The sequence below is a fragment of the Trichomonas vaginalis genome, chromosome I (genome assembly GCF_026262505.1).
Source record: "Trichomonas vaginalis G3 chromosome I, whole genome shotgun sequence".
Taxonomy (NCBI): domain Eukaryota; phylum Parabasalia; order Trichomonadida; family Trichomonadidae; genus Trichomonas; species Trichomonas vaginalis.
The window spans coordinates 3,737,627-3,763,906 of NC_067203.1; the positions used below are offsets into that span (position 1 = coordinate 3,737,627).

The following is a 26,280-nucleotide window of genomic DNA, read 5'->3' on the forward strand; positions in this document are numbered from 1 at the left end:
CACTAAAGTCATCTTTTTAACATTTGCTTGGTAGCATTAACTCAAGTCTAAAGTACTATTTTATGTGGCACTCTTAGAATTTTTGTATTCATTGTACACGCTGAAATAGTACCATTAAAGTTATGGCGGACTTTCAAAAAATAGTTTGGTCACCTTTTACAGTAATAGAAACTAAGTAAAATATTCGTATTATTTATGAATTCAAGCTGGCAACTAGAAAGAGTATGGGCAAATAATGTCTTGCGGTCATTGCATGTTAAAGAAAAAAGTTATATCTTTGATGATTTGTCCAAGCATTGATTGTTTAGAAGTTATCCTCTTAGGATTTATCCATGTTGACTAAATAAGGTATGTTCTTGAAGAATGAAGGCATATACAAATGGCATAGTAATCACGATAAAATTAAATCAAGCAAATAAAATTGAAAGGATATAAAAATTGTGAGTATTCAAAAACTCAAACCAATCATAAATATGGGTGAAGAAATCCCTAAGGAGCTGTTAGATATGCATGAAAAGCGTCTTCATGAAATGCTTGAAATTGTTGAAAAGGGTGACTGGAAACTCTCTAAAGAGGAAACAAATATCAAATTCTACACTGGTACATATCCAGGAAGTTCATTCAACATGGTCAAGTCAGTCGTTACAATTTTGGGAAAGCACAAAAAGACTGTAGAACTACTTGATACAGTTAAAACAATCGATAAAAATACACCAAAAGAAGAAGCAAAGGGTGTTAAAGAAAGGTACGTATTTGGTGGTGCCGAAGGTGGTCCAAGATACTTATATATGTCTCTTCAATCAGGAAGCATGCTTGTTTCAGATCGTGATTTTCTTACATTGCGTAAGCGCTATGATCTTCCAGATAAGCAAGTTTGGCTCATTGCTTCCATCGATAACGATGATCTTAAGCCACCAACTAAGGATAATGTCCGTGGAAAAATGACTTTCCAAGCTTTCATCCTCGAACAAGATAAAGATGATGATGCTTATGACAGGCTGACATTTGTTGTTCATGCTGATCCTTGCGGCTCCATCCCAGCAATGGTTTATAATGCAGTTGCCACAAAGCAAGGCTATAATGTCCTTAGTATCAGAAATTCCGTCCTTAAGAAGGAATAAATTACATATTTCTTGCTATTCACATTATATAAACTATTTTTCTATATAACTGATTCAATTTTAGGTAACAAAGGTGTGTTAAGACCTTGATTGTAATTTAAAACATATCCTGTTCATATAAAGCATATGATAAAGTAACGGTGGGGATTGTTGCTCTTTGAAATTCAATATAATAACATATAAGTACTCGATATATTCTTTTCATTACAAATTAAATTGCATTATTCATTTTGTCTATGCCTAATATTATTGTTATAGCTAACACCTAATGAACACCAAAGAATTTGCAATGCATTTTTCTTCATTTTCCCTTAATATACTAGAATTTAATCTCTTTTTATTAAAATTTGTGATATATTACAGGTAAAGGCATTAAAATCAAGACCTCTGAAAATTTTTGTTGATTGAAATTTTTTTTATTTATTTACGATATAAAAAGAAAAAGTGACAGATTTTAATGAGTGATCTTTCTGACCAGGCAATGTACCAGATCCAAGAGTCATCTTCCACAGATGATGAACCAGTTAAAGAGCCAAGTTATCATGAACCACCGAAAACACTTAAACCATTTGCTATGCCAACAACTTCATACGATCAAGTTCCTGATCCACTTGATGTCGAACCAGATATCATTTTCCAGCACTTCAAATTCTATGAGTAATTCCGATTAATAATTAGCTTATTTACGAGAAAGATGAATCTGATTTCAAGTTCTCGAGCTCTATTCACCATGCTTCTTTTACATTCAATAAATATTTTATGTTTTACTTTAATTGTTTGTATTTTCAAAAATGATGAAGATCAATATTAGTATTCTAATGATTTTGTGACTTAAATATATGAATAATTCAATTTCTTATAGTCTTTTTTATCGATACGTCTGAAAATACAAACTTTTTACTGTATTTTTTGTAATTTATCCAATAAAATTATTCATGGATGAAAGATTGTGCAAATCTAGCAACATTCTAACAAATGACCTATAAAAAATGTAAAATCAAATTATCTAAATTCAATTTTTGTTGTCAACTTTCTATATTCTAAAACCTGAATACAACCTAAAAGTATTCGTTAAAATTTATAATGTTCTTGATAGTTCGGGACGTTATAATAAAAGATGTATTTCTTTGTTATGAAAATTGGATTAAAGAATGCAAAAATTGAATAAGTTATTATTGATTTATGATGAGATAATAGTAATGCTATGTTGCATTAAAAGGAAATTGTAATTCTATAAAAAAAAAATTAAATTTCAAAAACATGAAAATTTTAGTATTTAATTTTCTATTGGACGTCTCCATCTATCAATTTCATTATTGTCGAGCATCTTTCTGTAACAGCTTTCGCAGCAAGGATAACCATTCATGTTTACGTACTTGGAATCGGCGAGATTCTTGCTGCATTTCATGCACTTGAAGCAATCTCTGTGCCATTTAGCGCCACAAGCAATGATTGTTGGCTCATCTTTTGTATTTGTGCATCCTCTGCATTGTTTAATATATAATTCAGAGCATTTTCTGCATCTAAGCTTTCCGTGGTCGAGGACGGCAACACCGTTCTGAAGAGGTGTTCCGCAATCTGAACATTTGAATTCTTCTGGATGGTATTTGATTCCTTCGACTTGGCAGCATTCTCCTTCGATCGTTTTGTTGCAGCCAGCACATATCTTCTTTTGAATAAGTCCTAAGCACTTTATGCAATAAACCTTGTTATTAAACATAATTAAGCGTCTGTTCGCTGGCGTAGCTGCACATTGTTCGCATTGAATGCATAATGGATGGAAGAAATACTTTTTGCCTTTGTAAATAATAGTTTCGCGTTTATCGTTTGGTAAAATTGATTGTTTGCACGTATAGCACTCTGGTAATGTGTTTTTGAACTGTTGAAAACATTTCATGCAATATGGGAAAGCATAAAGGTTCATATATCTATCTTTGACTTGTGGATCACCGCAATGTGCACAAACAAAGCAGTTTGGATGGTAAGCGCGTGAAATAGCATGGACGACTACATCAGATTGTACGAATTCTCCACACCTTGCGCAACGTTCTTCAAATGCCTCGTTATAACAATTTTTATGAAAAATCATGTCGTCTTTTTCTTGAAGATCGGCCGGATTGATTTCCGTTTGGCAATAAATGCAAATCAAACAATGTGGATGGAATGATAAATTGATTGCTTTAATATTTGGAGGATTTGAATCGACCGGCTCATGGCAATAAGGGCATTCACCTGAAGGGATATCTTTATAGTGAGTAAGGTCCATTGATGCCTTTCCATGCTTTACATTTGCCTTCTGGGCGAAAAGTTTCTGTAAAATCTCTTCTTCCATTGTTTTTGATAAAAAAAAATTTTATATGAGTTTTCAATACACAATACAAAACTTGATATCAAAAATGATATATGTTAACTCAAAAACTTTGTGCGTAATTAAATTTTGATTGTTGTAACAAAATCAGTAGTATATATAGCGGGTTGTGTGACTTTTTTTGTAAACGTAAGAATTCATACGATATTGAACGATTTTGTATGATTTTTTTTGACATATGAAGTAAAAAATGTATGATTCTTACGGTTTTTATTCTTACGTTTTTGAATAAATCAAGATTTAAAAATATTCAAAAATGTAAGACATTTACACTCAGCCCATACATAATGTAATAAACACATTAAAAAAAATTAACATTAATTTTAAAATAATTTATTTTTTCATCTTTTATAAAAGAAGTTATATATAGATGATGTCAGATATTTAATGATAAATGAAACCGATTTTAAAAATAAAGATTGAGTTCAACATTGAACTTTAAGAAACTAATGATTATTTGAATTAAAAATAAACTTTAAAAATTCATATCTTACATTTCTGAATAATTTATTTTTATTTTGTATCAAATGAGCGTCAAAACTAACGACGTTAAAAATTTAGGATTCACAAACGTGAAAATAAAGGGTATATTAGAGGAGGTGGGTTATGAAGTTGATAAATATTATTTAAGAAATTGTAAAAAATTTGCCGAGTTTTTAAATGAATTTGGTTATGATGGAAAAATGAATAAAGATGATGTTATAAATTTCTTATATCCCGCATCTAAAAAAGAAAAAGAAAAACCTAAAGAACCTGATGTTTTCCCTGAATATTATGAAGAACGAATTAAAGATGATGAATATGATGAAATTGAAAGACTGGAAAAAATAAGAGATGAAATAGATGAAAAAATTAAGGAATTAAGAGAAGTTGAAAATGAAGTAGAGGATTTAATGAATATCCCAGCTTCAGAATCAGAAGTCCAGAAATCTCATGAAGAAAGATATAAAAATTATGTCTCAGAATCAACACAAAATTTATTAGATGGTGAAATAGACGAAACACTTTCGGAAGAAGGTATTAAATTTATTCGTAAACATAAGTTACAATTTATTGATAAAGAAAAATACCCCTGTATCTTACTTTCACCACCTTTAGATTCTGAGAAATTCAAAAAAGCTCTTAAAAACGTGACATATGCAACTAATACGATTAAGAAAGAAGATCATGATATTTACACAAATTATTATTTAAATAAATGCACAGGTGTTGATAAAGTTTTTGATTTATTAGATAAAATATCAAAAGAAACCATTGGAACCTATAAAATTTTGTGTGATTGTGGTTTCATTGTTGAAGATACCAATAATGTTTCATATGAAAGAACAGCACCGAAGGAAGATGAAGTTGAAAGGTCTATACCATTCGTTATTAAGAACATAAAAGATATGAAAACTTATAAGCATTATATTTATTCATTTATTTCAGAAAAAATGGAAGCAACCCATAAAACATCTTCTCATCATTTTATAGCTATTCATACATTCCTTTTCAAAGTTGTGAAATTAAATAAGACAGGAATTAGATTTAATGTATCAGGGTACGCATTCTTGAGTAAATTAAAATGTATTCGTCACGTCGCAGATGATAAAAATTTATGTGTTCTTAATTCATTTTACGGACTTTAATTTTTTTTTATTCTTACATAAATGAACAAAAACGGAACAGCTAAAATGAATGATAATCAAATTAGAGCAGAAGGTAGAAGGTTATTTAAACGTTTCTATAACATTCCTGATGGTGTTAATCCTAAAACTCGTAGAAGCTATTTAAATGAAGCAATAGATGCATATGAGGGGTTTGACATTTCATCAGAAAGTGAGAGATTAGCGAGAATGTTAAATGTTAATATTGATTTCTATTATTGTGATCCTCAACCAGAAGACGTGGACATAAATAAGGTAGACTTTCCATTAGTGGAATCAATAATGATAGATCCAGAATTTGAAACAGTAAATATTTTATTAACACAGAGTCCATGTGGAAAACTTCACGCTGACAGAATAACAGACGTTGAAGCACTCACCGGCTATAAAGTTTGTCCATATTGTAAAGAAGAAGTTTATTCTATCCGTGATGATCCAGAAAGGAAAAACCAAAGAAGATTTTTAAAGCATTGTGAGAAATGTAAAGAAAATAATGGGAGATTAATTCAAGACGTTCAATTGCAAAAGACCCAGCAACCATATGCACCACATATTACGAAACAGAAGATATATCAGTGGTTATTAGCTCATAATTTGCAGGAATATTATCAACCGACAAGATATTATATTACTTTTGACTTTGAAACATTAGAGACTAAAGAAGAATTACAACTTTCTGAGTGTGCAACTTTGAACGCTTACTTAAAACCATTCATGGTATCATCAATGGTTAAATTAAATGATAAAACATATACGAGGAATTTTTGCTTAACTTCAAGTGATTCTTTTATTTCTGATTGGATTGAGTTTTTATTTTCAACCTGTTCATTAGTTGTTGAATCAAATATGAGTCAATATGAAGAATTATTGAAGTCGCAAACATTAAATGAAAAACAGAAGGAAGCATTTAAAGAACTTCTAGATGAGGAATTCAATAAAGTGAATATCATAGGTTTTAATTCGGGAAAGTTTGATTTAAATTTAATTCTTCGTGATTTAAATACTGCAAAATGGAAGATAAAATCACTGCTGGGTTCTTCTTCTCAATTTAAGCAAGTCATAGTAAAGAAAACAAACGTTCCATATGAATTGAGATTTATTGACATCAGAAATTATATAGCGGGTGGGACATTAGACCAATTCACTCAAGATTTCGGAAACAATAAATCACGTGTTAAATCCTTTTTCCCTTATCAATTTATCACATGGGAGAATTATGAAGAAGAATTATATAAAGTGGAACCATTCACTCAAGATTCATTTTATTCAGCATTAACTCAAGAAACTATATCAGATAGTGATTATCAAATATATCTCAATGATGCTAAAAATTTTAAGAATAGATTAGAATATTTTATTCATTATTGCAATAAAGATGTTGAAATTATGATTGACCCAATTGATAAAATTATTGAAGAAACATTTGTTTATAAAATTGACATGCTTCATAATCTTTCTTTATCATCGAATGCTTCAATGATTCGTTACGCTTTAGCATATAAAGACTTTAATCCTAATGAAAAATATCCTGAGGAAGAGATAGAATCAAGTTTTGAATTAACAAAAAAGTATTGGAAATATAAAATTGATTCATATAAGAAACAAGATGAAAAGGCGAAAAGAGATACTAAAAATAATGTTTCAATGGATGATTTTCAATACTATCACGATTTAATCCTTTCATCTAAATGCAAAATGTGTGGTAAAGCGTTTACATATGCTAATAAACCAACATTGGATAGAATCGATAATGAAAAACCACATACTAAAGAAAATTGTCAGTTAATGTGTTGTTATTGCAATGTCGTAAAATCAAATAAAGATGAAGATGTTCAACGTTTAAAAATCAATTTAAGAAATTATGCATTAAAAAATAATTTACCAATGACTTTAGATTCAGTTGAAGCTTATCACATTCTCCGTAATGGAATTACTGGTGGTTTATCAAATGTTCAACATCGTGTTAATCTTAAAGGAATCACGCACATTAATAAACTTTCATATAGTCCAGAAACTAAAACTGTATCAAATGAGGACACCACCAACATCATGACTCATTTCGTTGGTGTTGATTTTAATTCATTATATCCTTCATCATTTTCATCTAATCCTCATGATTTCATTCAATATACTGACCATAAAATGTATATGCCGGGAAGATTGAATGGTGTTATCATTTGTGATACAGCAACAAAGAAAGCAAAAGCACTGGGAATTATTAGAAAGAAAAATACTTTATTCGTGGCTGAAGTAAAGGGTCACATTGATGAAAAATACATTAATGATTACATAAACTTTTTACCGATAATAAGAAACTTAGATATTATCACAGATGAAAAAACAATTGGCAGTTTTATGTATAATTACATGAAATCAAACAATCTACCAGTTGACCAGAAACAGAGAAAATTAACTCAGTTAGCATCAACACACAACCAATATCAACCATTTTCTTCTTATTATCTTTGGTATCTAATCGACAGATTTCATTTTATCATCGATGATATTCAATCAATTTTAACATTTACGAAAAACACTTGCTTTAATGAATTTGCGAACGAATTTATGAATGAAAGACAAAAGGCTGAATTAGAAGGAAATAAAGGAAAAAGTTTATTTTGCAAGATTTCGCTTAATGGATCATATGGTTACGATGCAATGAATACACAAAATTACGCAAAGACTAAAATAATGAATGCACAGAAGGCACGCGTTGCATGTATGTCAAATAAGTTTAAAAACATAAGAGAAATAGGAGAGGATACATATCAAATGATGCTCAAAGATAGATTTTATAGATGTGAAACATGTTTACAAGAGGCATTCTTCACTTTAGATAATGCTAAATACTGGTATTTGGTTTTCATTTATGATTTTATGTATAAATGTATGGATGTTAATCGTTTTCATTTCATTGAAGGTGATACTGATTCATCTTATTGGGCAATCGCTGGCGATCCAAATCTTCCTAACACTCAAGCATTTCAAGCAATTGTTACCGATAAACAATTTTATGATAAAAACATTTTCAAATTCGCACCATTTGATTTCTTCTGTTTTGATGAGAAATTTAAGCCTAAATTAAAGAATAAAGCTGAAGAAAAAGCACATGAGAAGAAGTTATTGGGTTTAGCAATTGAGAAACAAGGTGATAACATGGTTGCTTTATGTCCTAAATGTTATACATCATTCAACGGTTCAATTGATGGAAGTGATTTTAAAAAGATTGCACAAAAAATGAAAGGAGTTAGTTTACGACAAAATAAACAATTAACACCTAAAAATTATTTAGATATAATAAATGATAAAGTGATATTTGATGGTCAGAATATTAATTTACAACTTAAAAACGGGTCAATGACTCGCTTAACAATCGGTAAGACTGCATTAACAGGAGCACACACTAAGGCTGTATGTTGTGAAAATGGATGTTGTATGCCATTTATTTGATACCATTAATGAGGTGATTCAATATGTAAATAATGCTTTTGATTCTTGATCAAAGAGGTGGGCACCCTTAAACATTTATTTTATTTTTATATAAATGGATACCATAAATTTAAAAATTTTAATTGATGATTTAGTATTTAATCAAAACTTTCTTAGTTATTATGATTTAAAAGCATATCTCCAAAAATATGATGAAACTATAATGGGTGATGATATGAATTATTATTATTCATATTATAAAAATGAAATTTTGAAATATCATGATAAAATAATTTCTAAAATTAAAGACAAAATTAAAAATAATGAATATACAAAGGGAAAAACTAAATCACAACTTAAACAATTGAAAGATTTCAAAAATAAAGTATTAACAGAAGAAGATATTGATGAATTATATAATTTATATAATCCTGAGCCGCAAAACGCCCAGGTCCTTCAGACCATAAATGAAGCACAAGCTTTAATTTATGATTCATTAGTTAAACCATGTTCAACCCAAGTTTTAAATAAAGATCAACTTTTGGAATTCATCCTTCAACATAAACTCGAAGCGGGAAAGTATATCAAACCTTTATATACAGCATATTTAAAACAAATGAATAGAATACATCCAGAATTAATGGTGGGAGGAATGAAATCCAAAATCAAAGCAGATAAAATTAAACCACTTGCAACACCAAAACCTCCAACGGTAGTACCTCCTCCTTCAGTTAATCCTTCATCATTCACTTTATTATATCCATTTCAAACATTAAAGAAGCAAAAAGATTTTAAAAAGGATTTCAAAATATTAAATAAACCAACTGACCCAAAAATTCAACCGTTAAAGGAAAAATTTAGTCGCCCTTCATTTGCACCATATCCATATTCATACGAAATCGATCATTTAGAATATTCAAAAGGAAACGTTACTTATTTATTTGCCATTAACATTAACACAAGATATTTATATTGCATTCCGGTGAAAGGGAAAACAGAACATGAAACAAGAAGAGCTATTCAATACTTACTAGATCATGAAAGAGTAGATAATATCAGGGGTGATGGTGATAAAGGATTTCAGGCAGCTATGGCTCATTATTTCCCACAAATTAATTTTTACTTTTCATCCTCTCCATATACGTTTCATAATAAAATAGTTGATGTGGTAATGAGAACTCTTAGAGATGCGTTAGGAGTTAACGGTCAGATATACTGGGATGGAAATCATGACTCCATCATACAGCAGTTAGTATATTATTACAATAATACATGGCATAGAACTATAAACATGAAACCAGTGGAAATGAAAAATGATATTTCAAAAGAATGGGAATATATTAGAAAGCAAATGGAAAGGTTAAATGATGTTAAACGTGAACAAATTAATTCAGGGCTCATGAATTTTAAACAAGGGGATAAAGTTTTGATTCATCTCGATTATGGAAAAACTGATAAATCAATGACAAAAAGAAGACGAAGATTTGACACAATAGCTGAATTTGTTAGATATATTAACGGTAATGTATTAGTTGAAGTTGACAATAAATTAATAGAAATTCCGATTTATTTTATTACTCCATTATATTTAAATAATATTTAATTATTTTATTTCGTAAGAAATGAGTGACAACGAAGCAGCCAAGAGTCTAGATGATGAATATAAAAAGAAACTAAACAAAATTAAATCAAAAATATGCTATTATAAAAAGAAGCCGCAATGTGGTGGGGCTGAAAACGATCAAGAAATAATCGAAAAATTAGAAACTTATCGTTCAATCCTTAAACTGAGTGAAGCAAAAATAAAAGAATTTAATAGAATAAATAAATTGATTGGAAGAGATGAATTTAATAAAGATGAATTTTTAAACTCAATCCAAATTTAATTTTTATTTTTCTTTGACAACATCTCTCTTTCCATCATTACTGCATAACCACATTTTCTCAATTTTAGTGGTTTGTTATTTTTAACATGTTCTTGCATCATTTTTATCATTTCCTCCCTTGTTATGATTCGTGGTAAATTTTGAGCTTGTGGGGTATTCATTTATGATAAAAATAAAATTTTGTTATCACTTATTTTATCGTTAATGATTTTAGGTTCTTCAATAATTATTTATTTTTGAAGAACTGAAGGTGTCACTATGTCACTCTGTGTCACTCGGTTATTTAAATTCTCTGAAAAATGATGACAACATGACATTTTGACAACAACATGGGTTCTTCAATAATTATTTATTTTTGAAGAACTGAAGGTGTCACTATGTCACTCTGTGTCACTCGGTTATTTAAATTCTCTGAAAAATGATGACAACATGACATTTTGACAACAACATGGGTTCTTCAATAATTATTTATTTTTGAAGAACTGAAGGTGTCACTATGTCACTATGTGTCACTCGGTTATTTAAATTCTCTGAAAAATGATGACAACATGACATTTTGACAACAACATAGGAAATTTGATGTAGCCCAAAAATAAAGTTAGTTTTAAAATTATATTTATTTTTTTATTCCTACATAAATGACAGCAACAAACAACAACAGTGACTATATCGTTTCTGATGAAAAAGTTATTGATTCATTAGTTGAGGAATTAGTTATGGCAGAAACTAAAACCCTCAACGAAAGAATTGGTGAAAACACGATTGATTTACATAACTACCTCAAACATGATGGAGGAAGAGGAAGGAAAACTGGTATGGCTTTATTAGTAAATAAAATATCAAATTTAACGATTATAGATGTTGATATCAATAAATCATACGATGATGAACTTAAAGAAACAGTTAGAAAAGACATTTTATCAAAACTTTCGGATAAAGATGTTATCGTTAAAACCGCTTCAGGAGGTCTTCACATTTATTGCAACACTAATTTCTTCTATTCAACCTCGAACAGAATGATTAAATGTTATTCCTGCAATGATTATGATATTGATATAATGACTTCTATTGATGATTCAAAGCGTTCATTAGTGGTTATGGCTGATTCAAGAGTTCGCAAGAATGCAACAGAACCAATCAATACATACTCATTCATTCGTGGAAGTTATGATTCAACATTAACTAGAACAGTGAATGATATATTAAATGATTTGAATATTAAGGTAAGAGTTGAACAGAAGAATGAAGAAATAAAGAGTATAATGAATGAAAACAAAGATGTAAGCATTGACGATAAACTAGCTCAAAGCATAGTTGATGGTATCTGTGATTTTGAAGTACATAATGACGGTGGAAACATGAATTTAGAAAAAGAAATAACATTATTCACACTGTTTCAAGCAATTAATTCGTTACCTAATCATTTAATTAATGAAGCATACGATAACGTTTACAACTTCTGCAGTTTAACAGAAAATGCAAAAAGTAATTTTGAAAAAGCACGTGATAGATATGCATATTTAATGACTTCTCCATTTGTTTTGGTGAAGATTCTAAAACTATATCAAAAGGAATATTATGATGAATATGTTTTGCCTTTATTACGTAAGCCAAAAATAACATTTGATATAAAACTTGATGACTCGTTTTTGATAACAGATATTAGACGCAAGGCTGAAAATCATCAGTATAAAAACAGTTCTGAAGTAATTGAGGATTTATCACGTGTAATCCGTTTTGTAGATTGTGGAAATAAATACTTCATTCAAAAGGACTATAATATCCACGACAAAATGAATCAAATATCATTCATTCTTCAATCAAACATGAAAGAGTCACTTAAAATGATTAAATTATTTAAAGAAGAAGGTAAAACAATAACAGCATGGGATGTACTACTAAATCAATTATCCTCATTAACTGTTAAGGGTGTTTGCTTTAAATCTGATTCCCCAGATGTTTTCTCAACGTTTCAAGGTTATAAATACAACATTCTTGAAAAACCTGATTACTCAAAAATTGAGATGTTTATGAATTTCATTAAAGAAGTCATTTGTGATAATAACGATGAAGTGTATAAATACCTTCTCGGGTGGATTGCATCAATGATTCAACATCCTGGAATCAAGAATGAAACAGCAATTATTTTGAAAGGACTTCAGGGAACAGGTAAAAACAGATTTACAGACATTATTTCTGAACTTCTCGCCGGTTATTCATGTAAAAACATTACTGAAATAGGTGAGCTAACGGGTAATTTCAATTCAGTAGTTGAGAATAAAATGTTTCTTGTACTTAATGAACTCAAGAATGTAGGTGAAGACAGACTCGCAAACTTCAACGCTTTGAAATCAATTATTACGGATAATGAGATTAGAATTAATGAAAAGAATCAACCCAGAAGAACTGCTCAGAATGTTGCCAATTTCATTTTCGTAACTAATAACGTCTACCCTGTCAAAATTGAAGTTGGAGACAGAAGATACGTAGTTTTAAGGGTTAATGGTAAATTTAAGGGTCAATTTGATTATTTCAAGAATTTGATGAATTCATGCACTAAGGAATTTTATGATAACCTTTTAACATATTTTATGCAATATGACCTTTCATCATTTAATGTACGAATCATTCCGATGACTGAAGCCAAACAAGATTTAATTGAATTATCAACAAATCCTTTAGATGTATGGATAAATACACATTATGATGAATTGTGTGCAGGTATGGTATGTAAAAATGCTCTATTCTGCAAACCATCAGACATGAAAGACAAGAATTTTCAAATGAGTATTAAGGATAAATGTGATAAGAAACAGAGAAGAATAGATGGTAAACAGACATGGTATTATGTTTTGAAAGAAGAAATGAAAGGATTATATAAACAGGTTGAACCAAACGATAATGAGGATTCATTTACTGACGATGAAATACCTGTAAATGAAGCTTTATAAAGTGTGATTTGAATTTATTTTTGCATTAATCCCACTATGTTGTTGTCAAAATGTCATGTTGTCATCATTTTTCAGAGAATTTAAATAACCGAGTGACACAGAGTGACATAGTGACACCTTCAGTTCTTCAAAAATAAATAATTATTGAAGAACCCATGTTGTTGTCAAAATGTCATGTTGTCACATTTTTTCAGAGAATTTAAATAACCGAGTGACACAGAGTGACATAGTGACACCTTCAGTTCTTCAAAAATAATGAATAAATGCTATCCTCCTATGTTGTTGTCAAAATGTCATGTTGTCACATTTTTTCAGAGAATTTAAATAACCGAGTGACACAGAGTGACATAGTGACACCTTCAGTTCTTCAAAAATAATGAATTATTGAAGAACCTGAAACCATTAACGTAAACATTTATTTTTGCAGTTCATTCATTACTTCATTACCTAATTAATTACAGACATAAAATATATTTAGTTCATTCATTGAACTCTATACCATGCGTAAACTGTCATGTAAGGTGGCATGTAGTCTTTACTTTGTCCCGTTGTTTGTGTATATCCTGAAACGAAATGTGTATGGTTTCCTTCTCCCTGAGTGTCACTCCAGTAACAATTTATAGCAAACTTAACGTTATCTTTAACATCATATCCTTTACCTTTTGTCATTCCTGACCAATCCCAATATCTATGCTTATGCCAACCCGCTTGAGATGTGCTTAAATCTATGTAGTGACTGTGTGCAGGTAAATTTTCACCTGTAATCGTTTTACTTCCACCCATTTCCTTTGAAGAGTTTGCACAATACAAAAACCTGTCGACTATTTGTTCCCATGCACCAACACCAAACATTGCTTGAGGACCTCTCGCATCCATAGACGTATAAATAGAACCTACTGGGTTCATTAAATCAAACATATGAGATAATATAGGATTGTCTCTTTTGAACTTAAAATATAGCGCAACTATTTCAGGTTTCTTCTGGTTTGTGTCGGAATATTTTTTATAATATAATCTTATGTTTTCAGGGTAGGTAAAATCTTGACTATAATATTTATTTTTGTCATCTATATAATAATATACTATTCTCGTTTTTTCTATTGCATTATATCTTTTATATCTATAATAATCTAAATATAATGTTAACTTTTGTTCATCTACATGTGGTGTTCTCTCGTCATCTCCATAGTCATAATAATATGGTGCTGGAGCTAGGTTAGACAATGTCATATCTGTCATTTCATAAACTCTTAAATATAGGGTGTCCAAAGGTGCGTTTAGCACAGCGCTCTATATGAGACTATTAAAGGAGATATATGCTGATTATAAATATATAATAAAAAATATGAATATATGTATATGATGAGTATGTTGTATTTTGGCGCCATGCCGGGATATAAAATGAATTTTGAGACAAGAGGCGGTTTCGCGGGAAATTTTGGCGGGATTTTTTTCATTTTTTTAATGAATCATAAAGAAAACATCCTCGCTCTTGCAAAAAAATGCAAAGACTGTAAAAAAATCTACGAGACATTGGTAAAATGCTTCGGTATGGATGCTCCTAGCTATTCCACTGTAACGTATCATGTTAGGATGTATCACTTCATGAACAAAAAGGCGCCCATCATAAAAATTGACAAAAAATCGCCGGATCAAAGAAAAATCAAAGCAATTCTTCAAGCGCTAGATGAAGACCCAAGAGCATCACTCAGAAGGATAGAGGAGATGACAAAGATACCACGTACAACAGTCAGTTATTATCTGCACAATTATTTGAACTACAAACTAGCGTATACACGTTGGGTTCCGCACAACCTTAATTCAGTTCAAAAAAAATCTAGAGTCCAATCTTCGAAAGAGCTCCTCTCTATATTGGGTGCGTATCAATCCAAGAAGTTTCGCTTTTTAGTAACAGGGGACGAGTCTTGGTTTCAATATGCAACAGAAGCCAAAATCATGTGGATCCCGAAGGATGAAAATCCGCAAACATTCCCGAAGAAAAAAATTGACACACCAATGATGATGTTGTCGGTTTTTTGGGGCGTGAATGGCATCATCGCAATTGATATTCTTCAAAAACCTAATACGATGAATGCTCAGTATCTAATTGACAATGTTCTTACTCAAATTATCAATTCTGATGAGTTTGAGAAATCCAAACAACAAAAACAAAAGTTTGCAATTCATTTTGATAATTCAAGAGTTCACAAAAGTCATAAGGTAATGAATTACTTGGTGGAAAACAATGTCAAAGTTGTTCCAAACCCAATTTATTCACCTGATATTGCACCCTCTGACTTTTATTTATTCGGCACGCTAAAAAAGAGAGCTGAAGGACGCGAATTCGCGAGTCCAGATGATCTTGAAAATTTTGTAAGAGAGCAATTTGAGCAATTTTCTCATGATGATTTAAAGCGTGTCTTTCAAGCCTGGATCGATCGCTGCGAACGCGTGATTGAATCCAATGGTGATTATATTTAAATAAACTTTATATATATGTAACTTGTTTATTTCTATTCGCAGTATTCAGGTTTGTGCTAAACACACCTTTGGACACCCTATATTTCTTTTGTTCGTCTCCATATAAGTTTAAGTAACAGTTGTTGTCTAATGGAACTTTAACTTGTGTACCATCATTCTTTATATAGCTTACATACATTTCATTGTTATTTTTCGGAATGAGTTTACACCGTATACCATTTTTTAAGGAGTGTACCAATTGCCATCTAAAATATTTATTTTCTTCATAGACAGAAAAGTCACCAACAATAGTTTCAATATTTTCAGTTGTTCCTATCAAACTTTGGTATATTCCGTTGACATATTCATTATCTGCCTTCTTCTCTAACTCACTGTTGACATATTCCTTATCTGCTTTAAGGTCTAAACATCCTGAAACCCACCCTGTATCAGCTTTAAGGTCTAAACATCCTGAAACCCACCCTGTATCAGCTTTAAGGTCTAAACATCCTGAAACCCACCCTGTATCAGCTTTAGATTTTAAAATATTTGATGTCCATTCATGATACCATTCAACCCTTTCTTTAATTTCATTATCTTTTTCATTAACATATTCCTTATCTGCCTTCTTCACTAACGCACTAGCCACATATTCATTATCTACTTTCTTCTCTAACTCACTGTTGACATATTCATTATCTGCCTTCTTCATTAACTCACTAGCCACATATTCCTTATCTGCTTTCTTCATTAACTCACTAGCCACATATTCCTTATCTGCTTTCTTCATTATGTCATTTAGGAAACCTTTTATGAATTCCTCATTTAAATTAAATCTTCCAATCTTCAAAACTTTAGGAAATGCATTTAATGCGTAATATCTTTGTTCTTCTGGTGGAATTGATGTTATATCATCCGTTATTCCTTTAATTTTTGAATTCATAAATAAAATTTCTTTTATATTTGATATCACTGCACCACCTTTGCAAACGAATTCGAAATGGTCATTTTTCAATACTATCTCCAAATCTCCATATTTCAACCTTTGCGTTTGTTCTGCCGTCTTTGAATTATATGCATATATGGAGTATGTAATGGTCTGAGGGACCTGGGTGCTTTGCGCCTTAAGTTGCTGTGGTTGCTGTTGTTTAATCATTTATTATGATTTAAAAATAAATATTTAATCCGTTATCTCATCAGCTATTTTTTCTATTTGAAATTGCCATAATATTTCATTCATAAATTCTAAATCACAATCAAATAGGTCAGTTATTCTAAATTTAATATTTGATAAATCTTTTGAATGAAGAATAAATGAATTCCCAGATAATTGAAACGGATATGATAAAGAAAATGTGTTTAAGTTGATAGATAAAATGTTTTGTATTGATGGGTAAGAGTTAGGGTCTAATGTTTGATGTGAAAATCTCATTGGGGTATTAACTTTATCACATTTGATTAAAATGAAATTGGAACCAGTGTCAGAATACAAAACATCCCCAACATCTTTTTCAAAATTTAATATCCCCAACAATGAACGAAAATGAGGAGTACAAAATTTAATTTTCAGCGGGAATTTAATAAGGTTATTGATTTCATCAAGTTCAAAAAGTTTATCGGGTTTTGATTTAAAATTTTCTTCATACCATATGATAAATGATTCATTTAAATAACTTAAAATCGTGTTAATATCCCATTTCGTTATCACATTATTTATATACATATCATACGTTTTTTCATGGTCATCTTTAATAAATGATATATAATCTGAAGGGTCTAAAAGAATGGGATTAAATTTACCACTCACAGAAACGAGAGTAACATTATAAATTCCACTAACTGTTAAATTTAATTCACAGTTATTATTCGAAATAATATTGATAATTGACATTTTTATTACAATTAAAAATATGGTAAAGCGTTATTTTCCAGTGATAAATAAAACTAGAATAAGATTACCTCAAGAATTCATAAATTCAACGAATAAGAAATTCATTCATGTTATAAATTTTAGTGTTTTCAGAAAATATGAGTCGATGTCATATTCATCATCAGGTTATATTTCACTTCATTCAAATTTAGTTCAATCAAACCCATATAATGACCATTTCATAAGATTTTCAGATGGTATTAAAAATGTAATTGATAGATTAAAATATGAACAGATTGACAATATCGAATTTTTGGAATTTTGGTTTAAATATCCTGATGGAAAAAAGATTGAAGTTAAAGATAAAGCTGATACTATAACAAAAACAATTACAATGACTGATCCAGATAGTGGGAAACAAAAAGAAATAAAACAAACGATAGAAACTGGTGAAAGGTCAATTATTATTGATTATGATTCAAAGGATTATTATTCGATAATGTTAATGCTTGAATATTAAATAGCCTTAACAAAGAATTTTTCAAGTGATATTTTATATTCATCAACTATTTTATTGTATATGTTATTATAAGTTAAATGTAGTTCAGTTGTTGTTCCATTCTTTGATATCTTAATTGTGCTAATATCCTTTATAGGATTTATTTTTGCAACTGTTCCGCAGCATGAAACCTCATCATCTATGAAAAATTGAATCTTAACGTCTGAATCTTGAACATCACAAAGAATGGCGATAATGTGAATTAATGATTCATAAGGTAAAATAATTAAACCAGATTGATCAATTAAATTTATTATTGAATCATAATTATTAATTATTATATCACGGTAAATTTTCATTAATTCAGAATTAATGTCTATTTTATATGGGTTATCAAGTGGTGCTGGGTATGTTGGATATGTGGGGATTTCAACGGGTTCTTTACCGGGTTCAGATAAAATGATTGGGTCTCCATTCTCATGGTTTTCTTCATTCTCCTCATTCTTCGGTAAGTCACGAGTTAATAAATTTGGTTGAGTTGCTGACCTTGTTAATTCAGGACTAACATTAACTTTAACATTTTGAATAATTCGTGATTTATCATCATTTACGTTATAACCAACCGTAATCTCTGCTTTTGCGTTTGTGTTCTTTTGACTTGTGAAACGTCTTCTCATTTATAATTGAATAAAAAAAAGAAAAATATATTTAAAGTTTTATTTAGTTGTTACGGTAATATCCCAAGGTTCATCCTTGTTTGCTTATACTTTCTTTGTAACTGCACCAATTATGTTATTGATAATGATTTGAGTTTCTCCCAGTCTTATTTTATCTTTTACAATATCTTTAATCATTTCATTACATGCATTCTTAAAACCATCTGATTTTTCTAATTTACGTCTATCACTTTCTTTAATTAAATCAAAGTTATAACCTTGTTGAGAATAAAGTGGTTTCTTTATCAATTCCTTGAACGCTTCTGAAAGTGAAGATGAAGAAATTCTTGCCACTTGAATTGGTTTAAATTCTACTTTCATTGCTTCTTTCTGTTCATTGAACACTGGATCGAATAAAGCAACTTTAAAGAATTTCTTAGCTGAAATTTCGGGTCTAATATTTGCATATTGACCATCAAACTGATTAACATATCGTGGTAATTCATCCGGTCCCTCTTCAATAGCATTTAATTCTTCATTGAAATAAGAATATGGATTATGACGGTATGAATTAATTGGACCATTTTCACCTTCTCCAATGTATTGTTTAACAGCTTTTCCATTTTCATCAAATTGCATAGGATAACGTTCATTATATGCTTTACGTTTAGGATAATCAGATACAGTTAATTTATAACCATTTATGACTTTAATATTACCTTGACCATCAGTAACGAAAACTTCATTTATACCATCAGGTTTTCCATTTGGACCCGTAATGTCTGCTTCGTGTGCTTCCCAATTTGGACCATGACGTTTGGCATATGCTTGAGCTTCTGGTAATGTTAAAACGTTTCTCATTTGTTTAACATCTTTTTGAAGACCAGCAACAATATGAACTAATTCTTTCATTCCATCAGGAACTTTCATAGTTCTATTATATGCACCCTTTTTGTTTGTTCCTTGTTTTAATGGAGTCTGTAGAAGATTTGCTATTTCTGTCATGTTTAATTATAAATAAAAAATAAAAATTAATTATAAAAAGTTAATCAAATTTAACACCTCCTTTATTTAAATCAACTATTATTTTTCCATGTTCACCTAATTGTTGATATTGTGTGTAAAGTTCATTAATGCTCATTGGTAAATTCACTTGATAAAGCATAACGTTCAACTGTTGACGACTAAACCCACTGAAAATGAAAAGGGTTGATATATTTGATTTAATATTTGTGCTTAATGCTTTGAAGTATTGAACAGCCATAAAGAATGAACACTGAATGTGTCGACATTGAGTTAATAACTGATTAAAATATGATTTCTCATTTGTTATTAGTTTTGATTTCACTGCATCATCTAGAAAAATGAGTGAATGTAAAAATTCTCTATCAAAATTTGAAATAGAAAGTGTTTCAAATAATTCATCCCGTTGTTTATCAATAATTTTATCCTCTAATCCTTGCTTCTTGATTGTATTATATAATTCTTTATACATTAAAAAGTTTTTTAAATAATCTTCTGCTTCTTCTTGTGATAAATAAATAATTGGAATTTTGATTAAATGCTTTAAAGATTCAAATGTATCATCTGAAGGTGAACCTGAACGGTTGATATAAATTAACACATGTGAATAGGGGGAAGTGTTAGCAATAATGATAATTTGTTTTAATATCGTTAATGTTTTACCTTTATTCTGTTTACCAATTGCTGCAGTGATTGAATTTAAATAACATTCAGAATATGGAATTTTCATTAATTTTTCCTTAGATAGAGCATTTCTATTATCACTCAATGCTTCATTAATCATATCATCTACGTATGTATTATATACTCCTGCTAATTCTTCATAAGGGGTGGATGAGTTTAACTCCATTTAATCAAAAATAAATTTATAATTTTAAACATTTCTATTCATCAATATTTCATCATATGAACTTCTATACTGTGGTGGTGTACCTGTTGAATGATATTTCAAACCTTCATCCGGTGTCCATGTCCAATATGTAGTCCTAGTAAACCAAACCTGAGGAGGATTTGTCACCTTTGAACAGTAAGTGTCATTTTCACCCTGAATGATTGGATAAGCTTTCACTTGTACTGTAACTTGTGAGTTGAAAGTTTCTAATCCATCAAAGAATATACCCGCTCCATCACGTTGAACTGGAATAGTGCATAAGAATGAAGTTTGGTCTTTCCATGTTCTAGCTAATGGCGTGCCATTATCATCATTCAATGGTCTAGTTAATGAGTCCTCGTATTCTTCCGTGCATTCATTCACTCCATCTAAATCAGAAGCTTGAAGCATACGTGTAAAGAATATGTCACCCACTGTGGTCATCGCTTGATCGGGGAAGTTTCTGGAATCTATAGTGACCTGAAGACCTCGAAGCATTGGATTTTCTAAAACTGTTCTTTGCATTGCATTCTTCGGAAATGCTAACACAACATCTGTAACATTATGAAGAGCGTATGAGAAATCTGAGCTAATACCTTCAGGAGTGATGCAACCTCCATTTAGTGAACGAACGTCAATATGTTGAGCTGGAATCATGAATGGATCTTCCTTACTAAATAAACGTGGTATTGCTTTAACTGATTCTTCAATTAAACCGTATCCTGGTGTAATGCATTTATCCTCTAAAACTTCCATCTTTGTGCATGAAATAATAACGTCATCAACTGTTGCGTCAGCAGATGTAGCGGCTAAGCTTGTAATTAATTTGGCAGGAAGTCCGATTTGTTGGAATTTGCGATCATATTTATAAATATGATTCATAATCTTTTCATAATTTTTATCAGTTATCTTTTCATAAACGTAATTTTGTAAATCAGCAACTCTTAACGGGTCAACCTGACAAAATACTAAAGTATCCCTGAAAACATAATATTTAAGAATGATATCACCAAATGATTTAGGATAATCATCGAACGCCTGAAATGCTAACAAATCATTTACCGGAATAATCATATCAAAAGTGACATCAACTTCTTCATTTGCTCTCTTGAAAACTTCTGAAGGGTCAATATATTTACCACATACTGAGTTATCATATTTTTGAACATTATTATATAACGAATGAACAAACTTTTTAACTTTCCTTTCTGATTTTGGTTTATATGTTGCAAATGCGAAAGATTCACGGGCGCAATCCATCTGAAGATAACCGGCATCACCTCTTTCGGTTTCTACTTCTAATTGTTTAAAGCTTTGATTTGATGATTTGTAACCAACGAATAAACGCATGCATTTAAAAGCGGCATCACATGTGAAAGCTTTATTTGAAACTAGAGTTGCTTTAACTTTGCGTTTAATATATGTGTCACCTAATTGGTTCACATCATGAGCTGGGTTTGTAATTCTTAAATGAGTTTGTTTATCATCAAAATATGGAGCATCAGAGTCATAGCATGAACTTTCAAGTTCTCTATAATATCTTCTACCGTCATTCTTTGCGAATATTTCATTTATCTTTTCGAATGAATGAAATACATTTCCATTAATTGGTTTAGTGTTTGGCACTAAATAGTTAGTCGTCATTTATTAATAAATAAAAAATCAAAATTAAAAGATGAAAATGAATTTTTAATTTTAATGAAATAATTAACTATGGCTGCAGGTATATTTAAGAAACTGTGGGATAAAGTAAAAAGAGGGGCGAGTAAAGTTTGGGAAACATTGAAGAAGGGAGCAAATTGGATATTTAAGAATAAAGAAGCAATTAGTGACGTTGCTGAATCAATAACGCCAAAAGCTGCCCCAATAAGAGAAATTTTAAATAAAGGAGAAAAAGTTTATCAAAGACTACAACCGATACTAAGATAAAAATAATATTTATTTATTTTTCCACTATCTACCTCCTATTTTATTAAGTATTCCTTCAGCTATTCCACCAATTGCGTTACCTGCTTGTGCTCCCATCGCCGGATTACCTGCTTTAGTACCTAATACTCCACCTATGATAGTTCCTGCCGTTTTCGCTACTGGTGCCAAAAAGTTTGCAACAGGTTTAATAATATTTTTATGAACCCAACCCGCAGCTTTCTTAATTCCTTCCCATAATTTTTTAAAGAATCCTGCCGCCATTTCTGATTTAATATTAATTAAAAAATATATTTCATCACTTATATTCTAATTTTTATTTAATGATAAATGAAACCAATTTTAAAAATAAATGAAACAGAGGAGGATGAAATAAATGAAAGTGGAAATGTTCAACAAAAAATAAACGTTGTTAAACCAATTACTGAAATAAAAATTTTTTCATCTATTGAAGAATTTAATGACTATTATGCCAATAATAAAAAATTATTTGAAGAATTGACAACATGTAAATTGAATAAAATGTTTAAAGTTGATGGATTCAAAATTTCAAAAATAAAGGGGGTGGTTAGTTTGAAATCTATTCCTCAATCAAGAATCACCTCATTAATGAAAATTGATGATTTAACAAAAAGAATAGAAGAGATTGAAGAAAGAATGAATCAAATAATTGATTTCATAAATTCAAATAATCATTAGTTTCTTAAAGTTCAATGTTGAACTCAATCTTTATTTTTAAAATCGGTTTCATTTATCATTAAATATCTGACATCATCTATATATAACTTCTTTTATAAAAGATGAAAAAATAAATTATTTTAAAATTAATGTTAATTTTTTTTAATGTGTTTATTACATTATGTATGGGCTGAGTGTAAATGTCTTACATTTTTGAATATTTTTAAATCTTGATTTATTCAAAAACGTAAGAATAAAAACCGTAAGAATCATACATTTTTTACTTCATATGTCAAAAAAAATCATACAAAATCGTTCAATATCGTATGAATTCTTACGTTTACAAAAAAAGTCACACAACCCGCTATATATACTACTAAAATCGCAAATCATTATTGCTTTAGTAACAAAATGTTCATCATTTATGCATAAATTAGGTGACTTGATGCTATATTGCATGACATCAAGGAAAAATTTTTCATAAATTTATTCGATAATTCAGATCTTTAATCATATTCTCAATATATTTTTGGAACGTATACCCTCTAAAGTATGATTAGTTTCTCACTTCGAACTAAGAAGATCTAGCATATCTTTGTTGTTCTGTTTCATTGCAATTTCTACTGGTGAAATTCCATTATTATCCTTTGCTTCTCGATCTGCACCATGTAACAAAAGAAATTTCGCCATATTTTTCTTATTATGAACTACACTATAATGAAGTGGCGTTCCTCCATTATTATCTTTTGCATTCATATCTGCTCCACGCATAAACAAGAAAACTGCAGATTCTGTACTATCATTTTCGGCAGCATAATGAAGAGCGGTTCTTCCGCCTATATCTTTTGCATGGATATCAGCTCCGTGAGAAATTAACATATCGGTTATTATATCGCAATTATAAAATGCGGCACTGTGAATAGCAGTTTTACCCTCTGCATCTTTTGAATTAACATCAATTCCATGAGATAAAAAGAAATTTACTATTAATTTGCTATTATTCTGAATTGCATATCCAAGAGAATTTACCCCATTATAATCCTTTTCGTTGATATTTACTTTCTTTTCAAGCAAAAACTTCACAATTTTTTCATTATTTTTCATTGCAGCATAATGCAATGGCATCGCACCACAATTATCTTTTACCTGGATATTGGCCCCTTTTGTAATTAATATTTCAATAATTTCTGGGTAATTATTTATTGTTGCATAATGAAGAGGTGTTTGTCCATTCGCATCCTTTGCATTAATATCTGCATTATGATCAATCAGAAATATTGTTGCATCTTTATTATTCATATAAGCAGCAATGTGAAGGGCAGTTGCATTATCTGAATCCCTTAAGTTTATATCTACTCCTTTAGAAAGAAGAAATCCCAGCATTTCGATGCAATTGTTTTTGGAAGCTTCATGAAATGGAAAAAAGCCAGCCCAAGTTCTCACGTTGATTTCGGCACCATTTGAAACGAGAATTTTTACAGCTTCTAATGAATTATTCATTGTAGCAAAATAAAGAGGAGTTAAATCATGACAATCTCTTGCATTAACATTAGCATGATGAGAAATAAGAAAATTAATAATCTCAATGCAATTGTTTGCAGATGCGACATGTAGAGCAGTTGTTCCATAAAAATCTGTTGTATTAACATCAAAATCATTTAAGATGAGCAGTTGTACCATCTCAAAACAATTTTTCGTTACTGCATAATGAAGTAATGTTCCGCCACTTTGATCTCTTGATTTCATGGAAGCTCCGTGTGAAATAAGATATTGAGCTAAATTTATGTTATTTTGCATAAACGCTAAATGAAGTGGCGTGACTCCATTATTGTCACTCGCATTTACATTGATTTTATTTAGGATTAGCATCTCGGCAATTTCATGATCATCCTTTAGAACAGCATAGTAGAGTGCGTTTGCTCCTCTGTCATCTTTTGCATTAATATCAGCTTTGTAGTCCAGGAAATATTCACAAAGAGATTTCATATTGAAAACTGGGGAGATAGCAAAGCATTTATTAATGTTTCTTTGATTTAATGCATATATGAATGCTTCGATGTTGTAATTCATTCCACACGTCAAAAGATCTATCTCAATCTGATAATAATTTACCAAATGCACTATAAAATCCATATTATGGGAAATAATTGCGTATTTCATACAATCATTATCAGGAACTTGGAATCGCAAACAATCTATCAAAATCTGAGGATTTCCGCCCATAAAAGAAAGCATCAAACATTTTTGAGTAATTTCGACGTTGAAACGTGATCTGAGCATCATAAAACAATTCGATGAACCATGATAGCAGCATAGTTCAATTAATGAATATCCCTTTTTTGATTCAGGATAGAATTCACTTTGCAATATTTGTTTTGGATCTATTTCAAATGTTCCAAATAAGCTGATATCATCTTTCATTATTGCATAGAAAAATGTGTTTTCTTTATGTACATCTGTAATATACCCTTTTTCATCAAATTCTTTGAATTTTTTCAGATTCATTTCATTAAAATTGATGCCATATTCTTTATATAAAAAGTAATCAAAAATGATGTAATTATAGTTGATTTGGTCAGGATGAAATTCATCAATAATCTTTTTGTAAAGAATCCAATATGATTTAAAATTTTTGTTATTATGAATTGCTGCTTCTTGTATTAATGTAAGAACTTTAGTTGGAGAAAATATCTTGGTTTCAATAAGCTTGTCTTTGATGAACTTATACGTATTCTCAATTTCGCTCTCTTCTGTGGAATGGAATCTAAACAGTGCATTAACTCCATCGATGTAGTTGGTTAAGTTCATATTCAATTGGTGTGGAAACTGCATTCAAAAAAAATGATCTGGAAACAATTAAACAAATTGAGAGAAAAAAATTTGAATGATTTCAGAC

At 30.1% G+C, this 26,280-nt stretch overlaps 15 protein-coding genes across 15 annotated transcripts, besides 3 other annotated features; 8 read left to right on the top strand and 7 right to left on the bottom strand.

Annotated features, from left to right (window-relative positions):
* Positions 1-157: part of a mobile genetic element that runs on past the window's edge.
* Positions 158-473: 316 nt separating this feature from the next.
* On the top strand, positions 474-1,121 carry TVAGG3_0924080 (lipid-binding START domain-containing protein; the record flags this gene model as incomplete). The annotated part of the gene is made up of 1 exon (XM_001322568.2): positions 474-1,121. One exon carries the CDS (start codon positions 474-476, stop codon positions 1,119-1,121), a length of 648 nt encoding a protein of 215 aa, XP_001322603.1.
* Positions 1,122-1,578: 457 nt separating this feature from the next.
* TVAGG3_0924090 (uncharacterized protein) lies at positions 1,579-1,782 on the top strand (the record flags this gene model as incomplete). Its single annotated transcript, XM_001322567.1, has 1 exon — positions 1,579-1,782. The coding sequence occupies one exon, from the start codon at positions 1,579-1,581 to the stop codon at positions 1,780-1,782; it is 204 nt and encodes a 67-aa protein (XP_001322602.1).
* A 450-nt stretch (positions 1,783-2,232) lies between these two features.
* On the bottom strand, positions 2,233-3,498 carry TVAGG3_0924100 (uncharacterized protein; the record flags this gene model as incomplete). The annotated part of the gene is made up of 1 exon (XM_001322566.2): positions 2,398-3,453. The coding sequence occupies one exon, from the start codon at positions 3,451-3,453 to the stop codon at positions 2,398-2,400; it is 1,056 nt and encodes a 351-aa protein (XP_001322601.1).
* Positions 3,499-3,929: 431 nt separating this feature from the next.
* Positions 3,930-22,268: a mobile genetic element.
* TVAGG3_0924120 (uncharacterized protein) lies at positions 4,173-5,117 on the top strand (the record flags this gene model as incomplete). Its single annotated transcript, XM_051252362.1, has 1 exon — positions 4,173-5,117. The coding sequence occupies one exon, from the start codon at positions 4,173-4,175 to the stop codon at positions 5,115-5,117; it is 945 nt and encodes a 314-aa protein (XP_051077936.1).
* TVAGG3_0924130 (DNA/RNA polymerase superfamily) lies at positions 5,139-8,585 on the top strand (the record flags this gene model as incomplete). Its single annotated transcript, XM_051252363.1, has 1 exon — positions 5,139-8,585. The coding sequence occupies one exon, from the start codon at positions 5,139-5,141 to the stop codon at positions 8,583-8,585; it is 3,447 nt and encodes a 1,148-aa protein (XP_051077937.1).
* TVAGG3_0924140 (integrase core domain containing protein family) lies at positions 8,788-10,167 on the top strand (the record flags this gene model as incomplete). The annotated part of the gene is made up of 1 exon (XM_051252364.1): positions 8,788-10,167. One exon carries the CDS (start codon positions 8,788-8,790, stop codon positions 10,165-10,167), a length of 1,380 nt encoding a protein of 459 aa, XP_051077938.1.
* On the top strand, positions 11,089-13,401 carry TVAGG3_0924150 (uncharacterized protein; the record flags this gene model as incomplete). Its single annotated transcript, XM_051252365.1, has 1 exon — positions 11,089-13,401. The coding sequence occupies one exon, from the start codon at positions 11,089-11,091 to the stop codon at positions 13,399-13,401; it is 2,313 nt and encodes a 770-aa protein (XP_051077939.1).
* On the bottom strand, positions 13,885-14,640 carry TVAGG3_0924160 (phage tail repeat-like family; the record flags this gene model as incomplete). Its single annotated transcript, XM_051252366.1, has 1 exon — positions 13,885-14,640. One exon carries the CDS (start codon positions 14,638-14,640, stop codon positions 13,885-13,887), a length of 756 nt encoding a protein of 251 aa, XP_051077940.1.
* Positions 14,659-15,962: a mobile genetic element.
* Positions 14,755-15,882, top strand: TVAGG3_0924180 (Mariner transposase; the record flags this gene model as incomplete). Its single annotated transcript, XM_051252367.1, has 1 exon — positions 14,755-15,882. One exon carries the CDS (start codon positions 14,755-14,757, stop codon positions 15,880-15,882), a length of 1,128 nt encoding a protein of 375 aa, XP_051077941.1.
* Positions 18,248-18,907, bottom strand: TVAGG3_0924190 (uncharacterized protein; the record flags this gene model as incomplete). Its single annotated transcript, XM_001322565.1, has 1 exon — positions 18,248-18,907. The coding sequence occupies one exon, from the start codon at positions 18,905-18,907 to the stop codon at positions 18,248-18,250; it is 660 nt and encodes a 219-aa protein (XP_001322600.1).
* Positions 18,992-19,891, bottom strand: TVAGG3_0924200 (uncharacterized protein; the record flags this gene model as incomplete). The annotated part of the gene is made up of 1 exon (XM_051252368.1): positions 18,992-19,891. One exon carries the CDS (start codon positions 19,889-19,891, stop codon positions 18,992-18,994), a length of 900 nt encoding a protein of 299 aa, XP_051077942.1.
* TVAGG3_0924210 (uncharacterized protein) lies at positions 19,932-20,759 on the bottom strand (the record flags this gene model as incomplete). The annotated part of the gene is made up of 1 exon (XM_001297317.2): positions 19,932-20,759. The coding sequence occupies one exon, from the start codon at positions 20,757-20,759 to the stop codon at positions 19,932-19,934; it is 828 nt and encodes a 275-aa protein (XP_001297318.2).
* Positions 22,269-22,493: 225 nt separating the features above from the next.
* TVAGG3_0924220 (uncharacterized protein) lies at positions 22,494-22,709 on the top strand (the record flags this gene model as incomplete). Its single annotated transcript, XM_001322563.1, has 1 exon — positions 22,494-22,709. One exon carries the CDS (start codon positions 22,494-22,496, stop codon positions 22,707-22,709), a length of 216 nt encoding a protein of 71 aa, XP_001322598.1.
* Positions 22,710-22,733: 24 nt separating this feature from the next.
* Positions 22,734-22,970, bottom strand: TVAGG3_0924230 (N-acetylmuramoyl-l-alanine amidase family; the record flags this gene model as incomplete). The annotated part of the gene is made up of 1 exon (XM_001322562.1): positions 22,734-22,970. One exon carries the CDS (start codon positions 22,968-22,970, stop codon positions 22,734-22,736), a length of 237 nt encoding a protein of 78 aa, XP_001322597.1.
* Positions 22,971-23,948: 978 nt separating this feature from the next.
* TVAGG3_0924240 (cyclin-dependent kinase inhibitor 2C-related family) lies at positions 23,949-26,216 on the bottom strand (the record flags this gene model as incomplete). Its single annotated transcript, XM_001322561.1, has 1 exon — positions 23,949-26,216. One exon carries the CDS (start codon positions 26,214-26,216, stop codon positions 23,949-23,951), a length of 2,268 nt encoding a protein of 755 aa, XP_001322596.1.
* Positions 26,217-26,280: the final 64 nt, after the last annotated feature.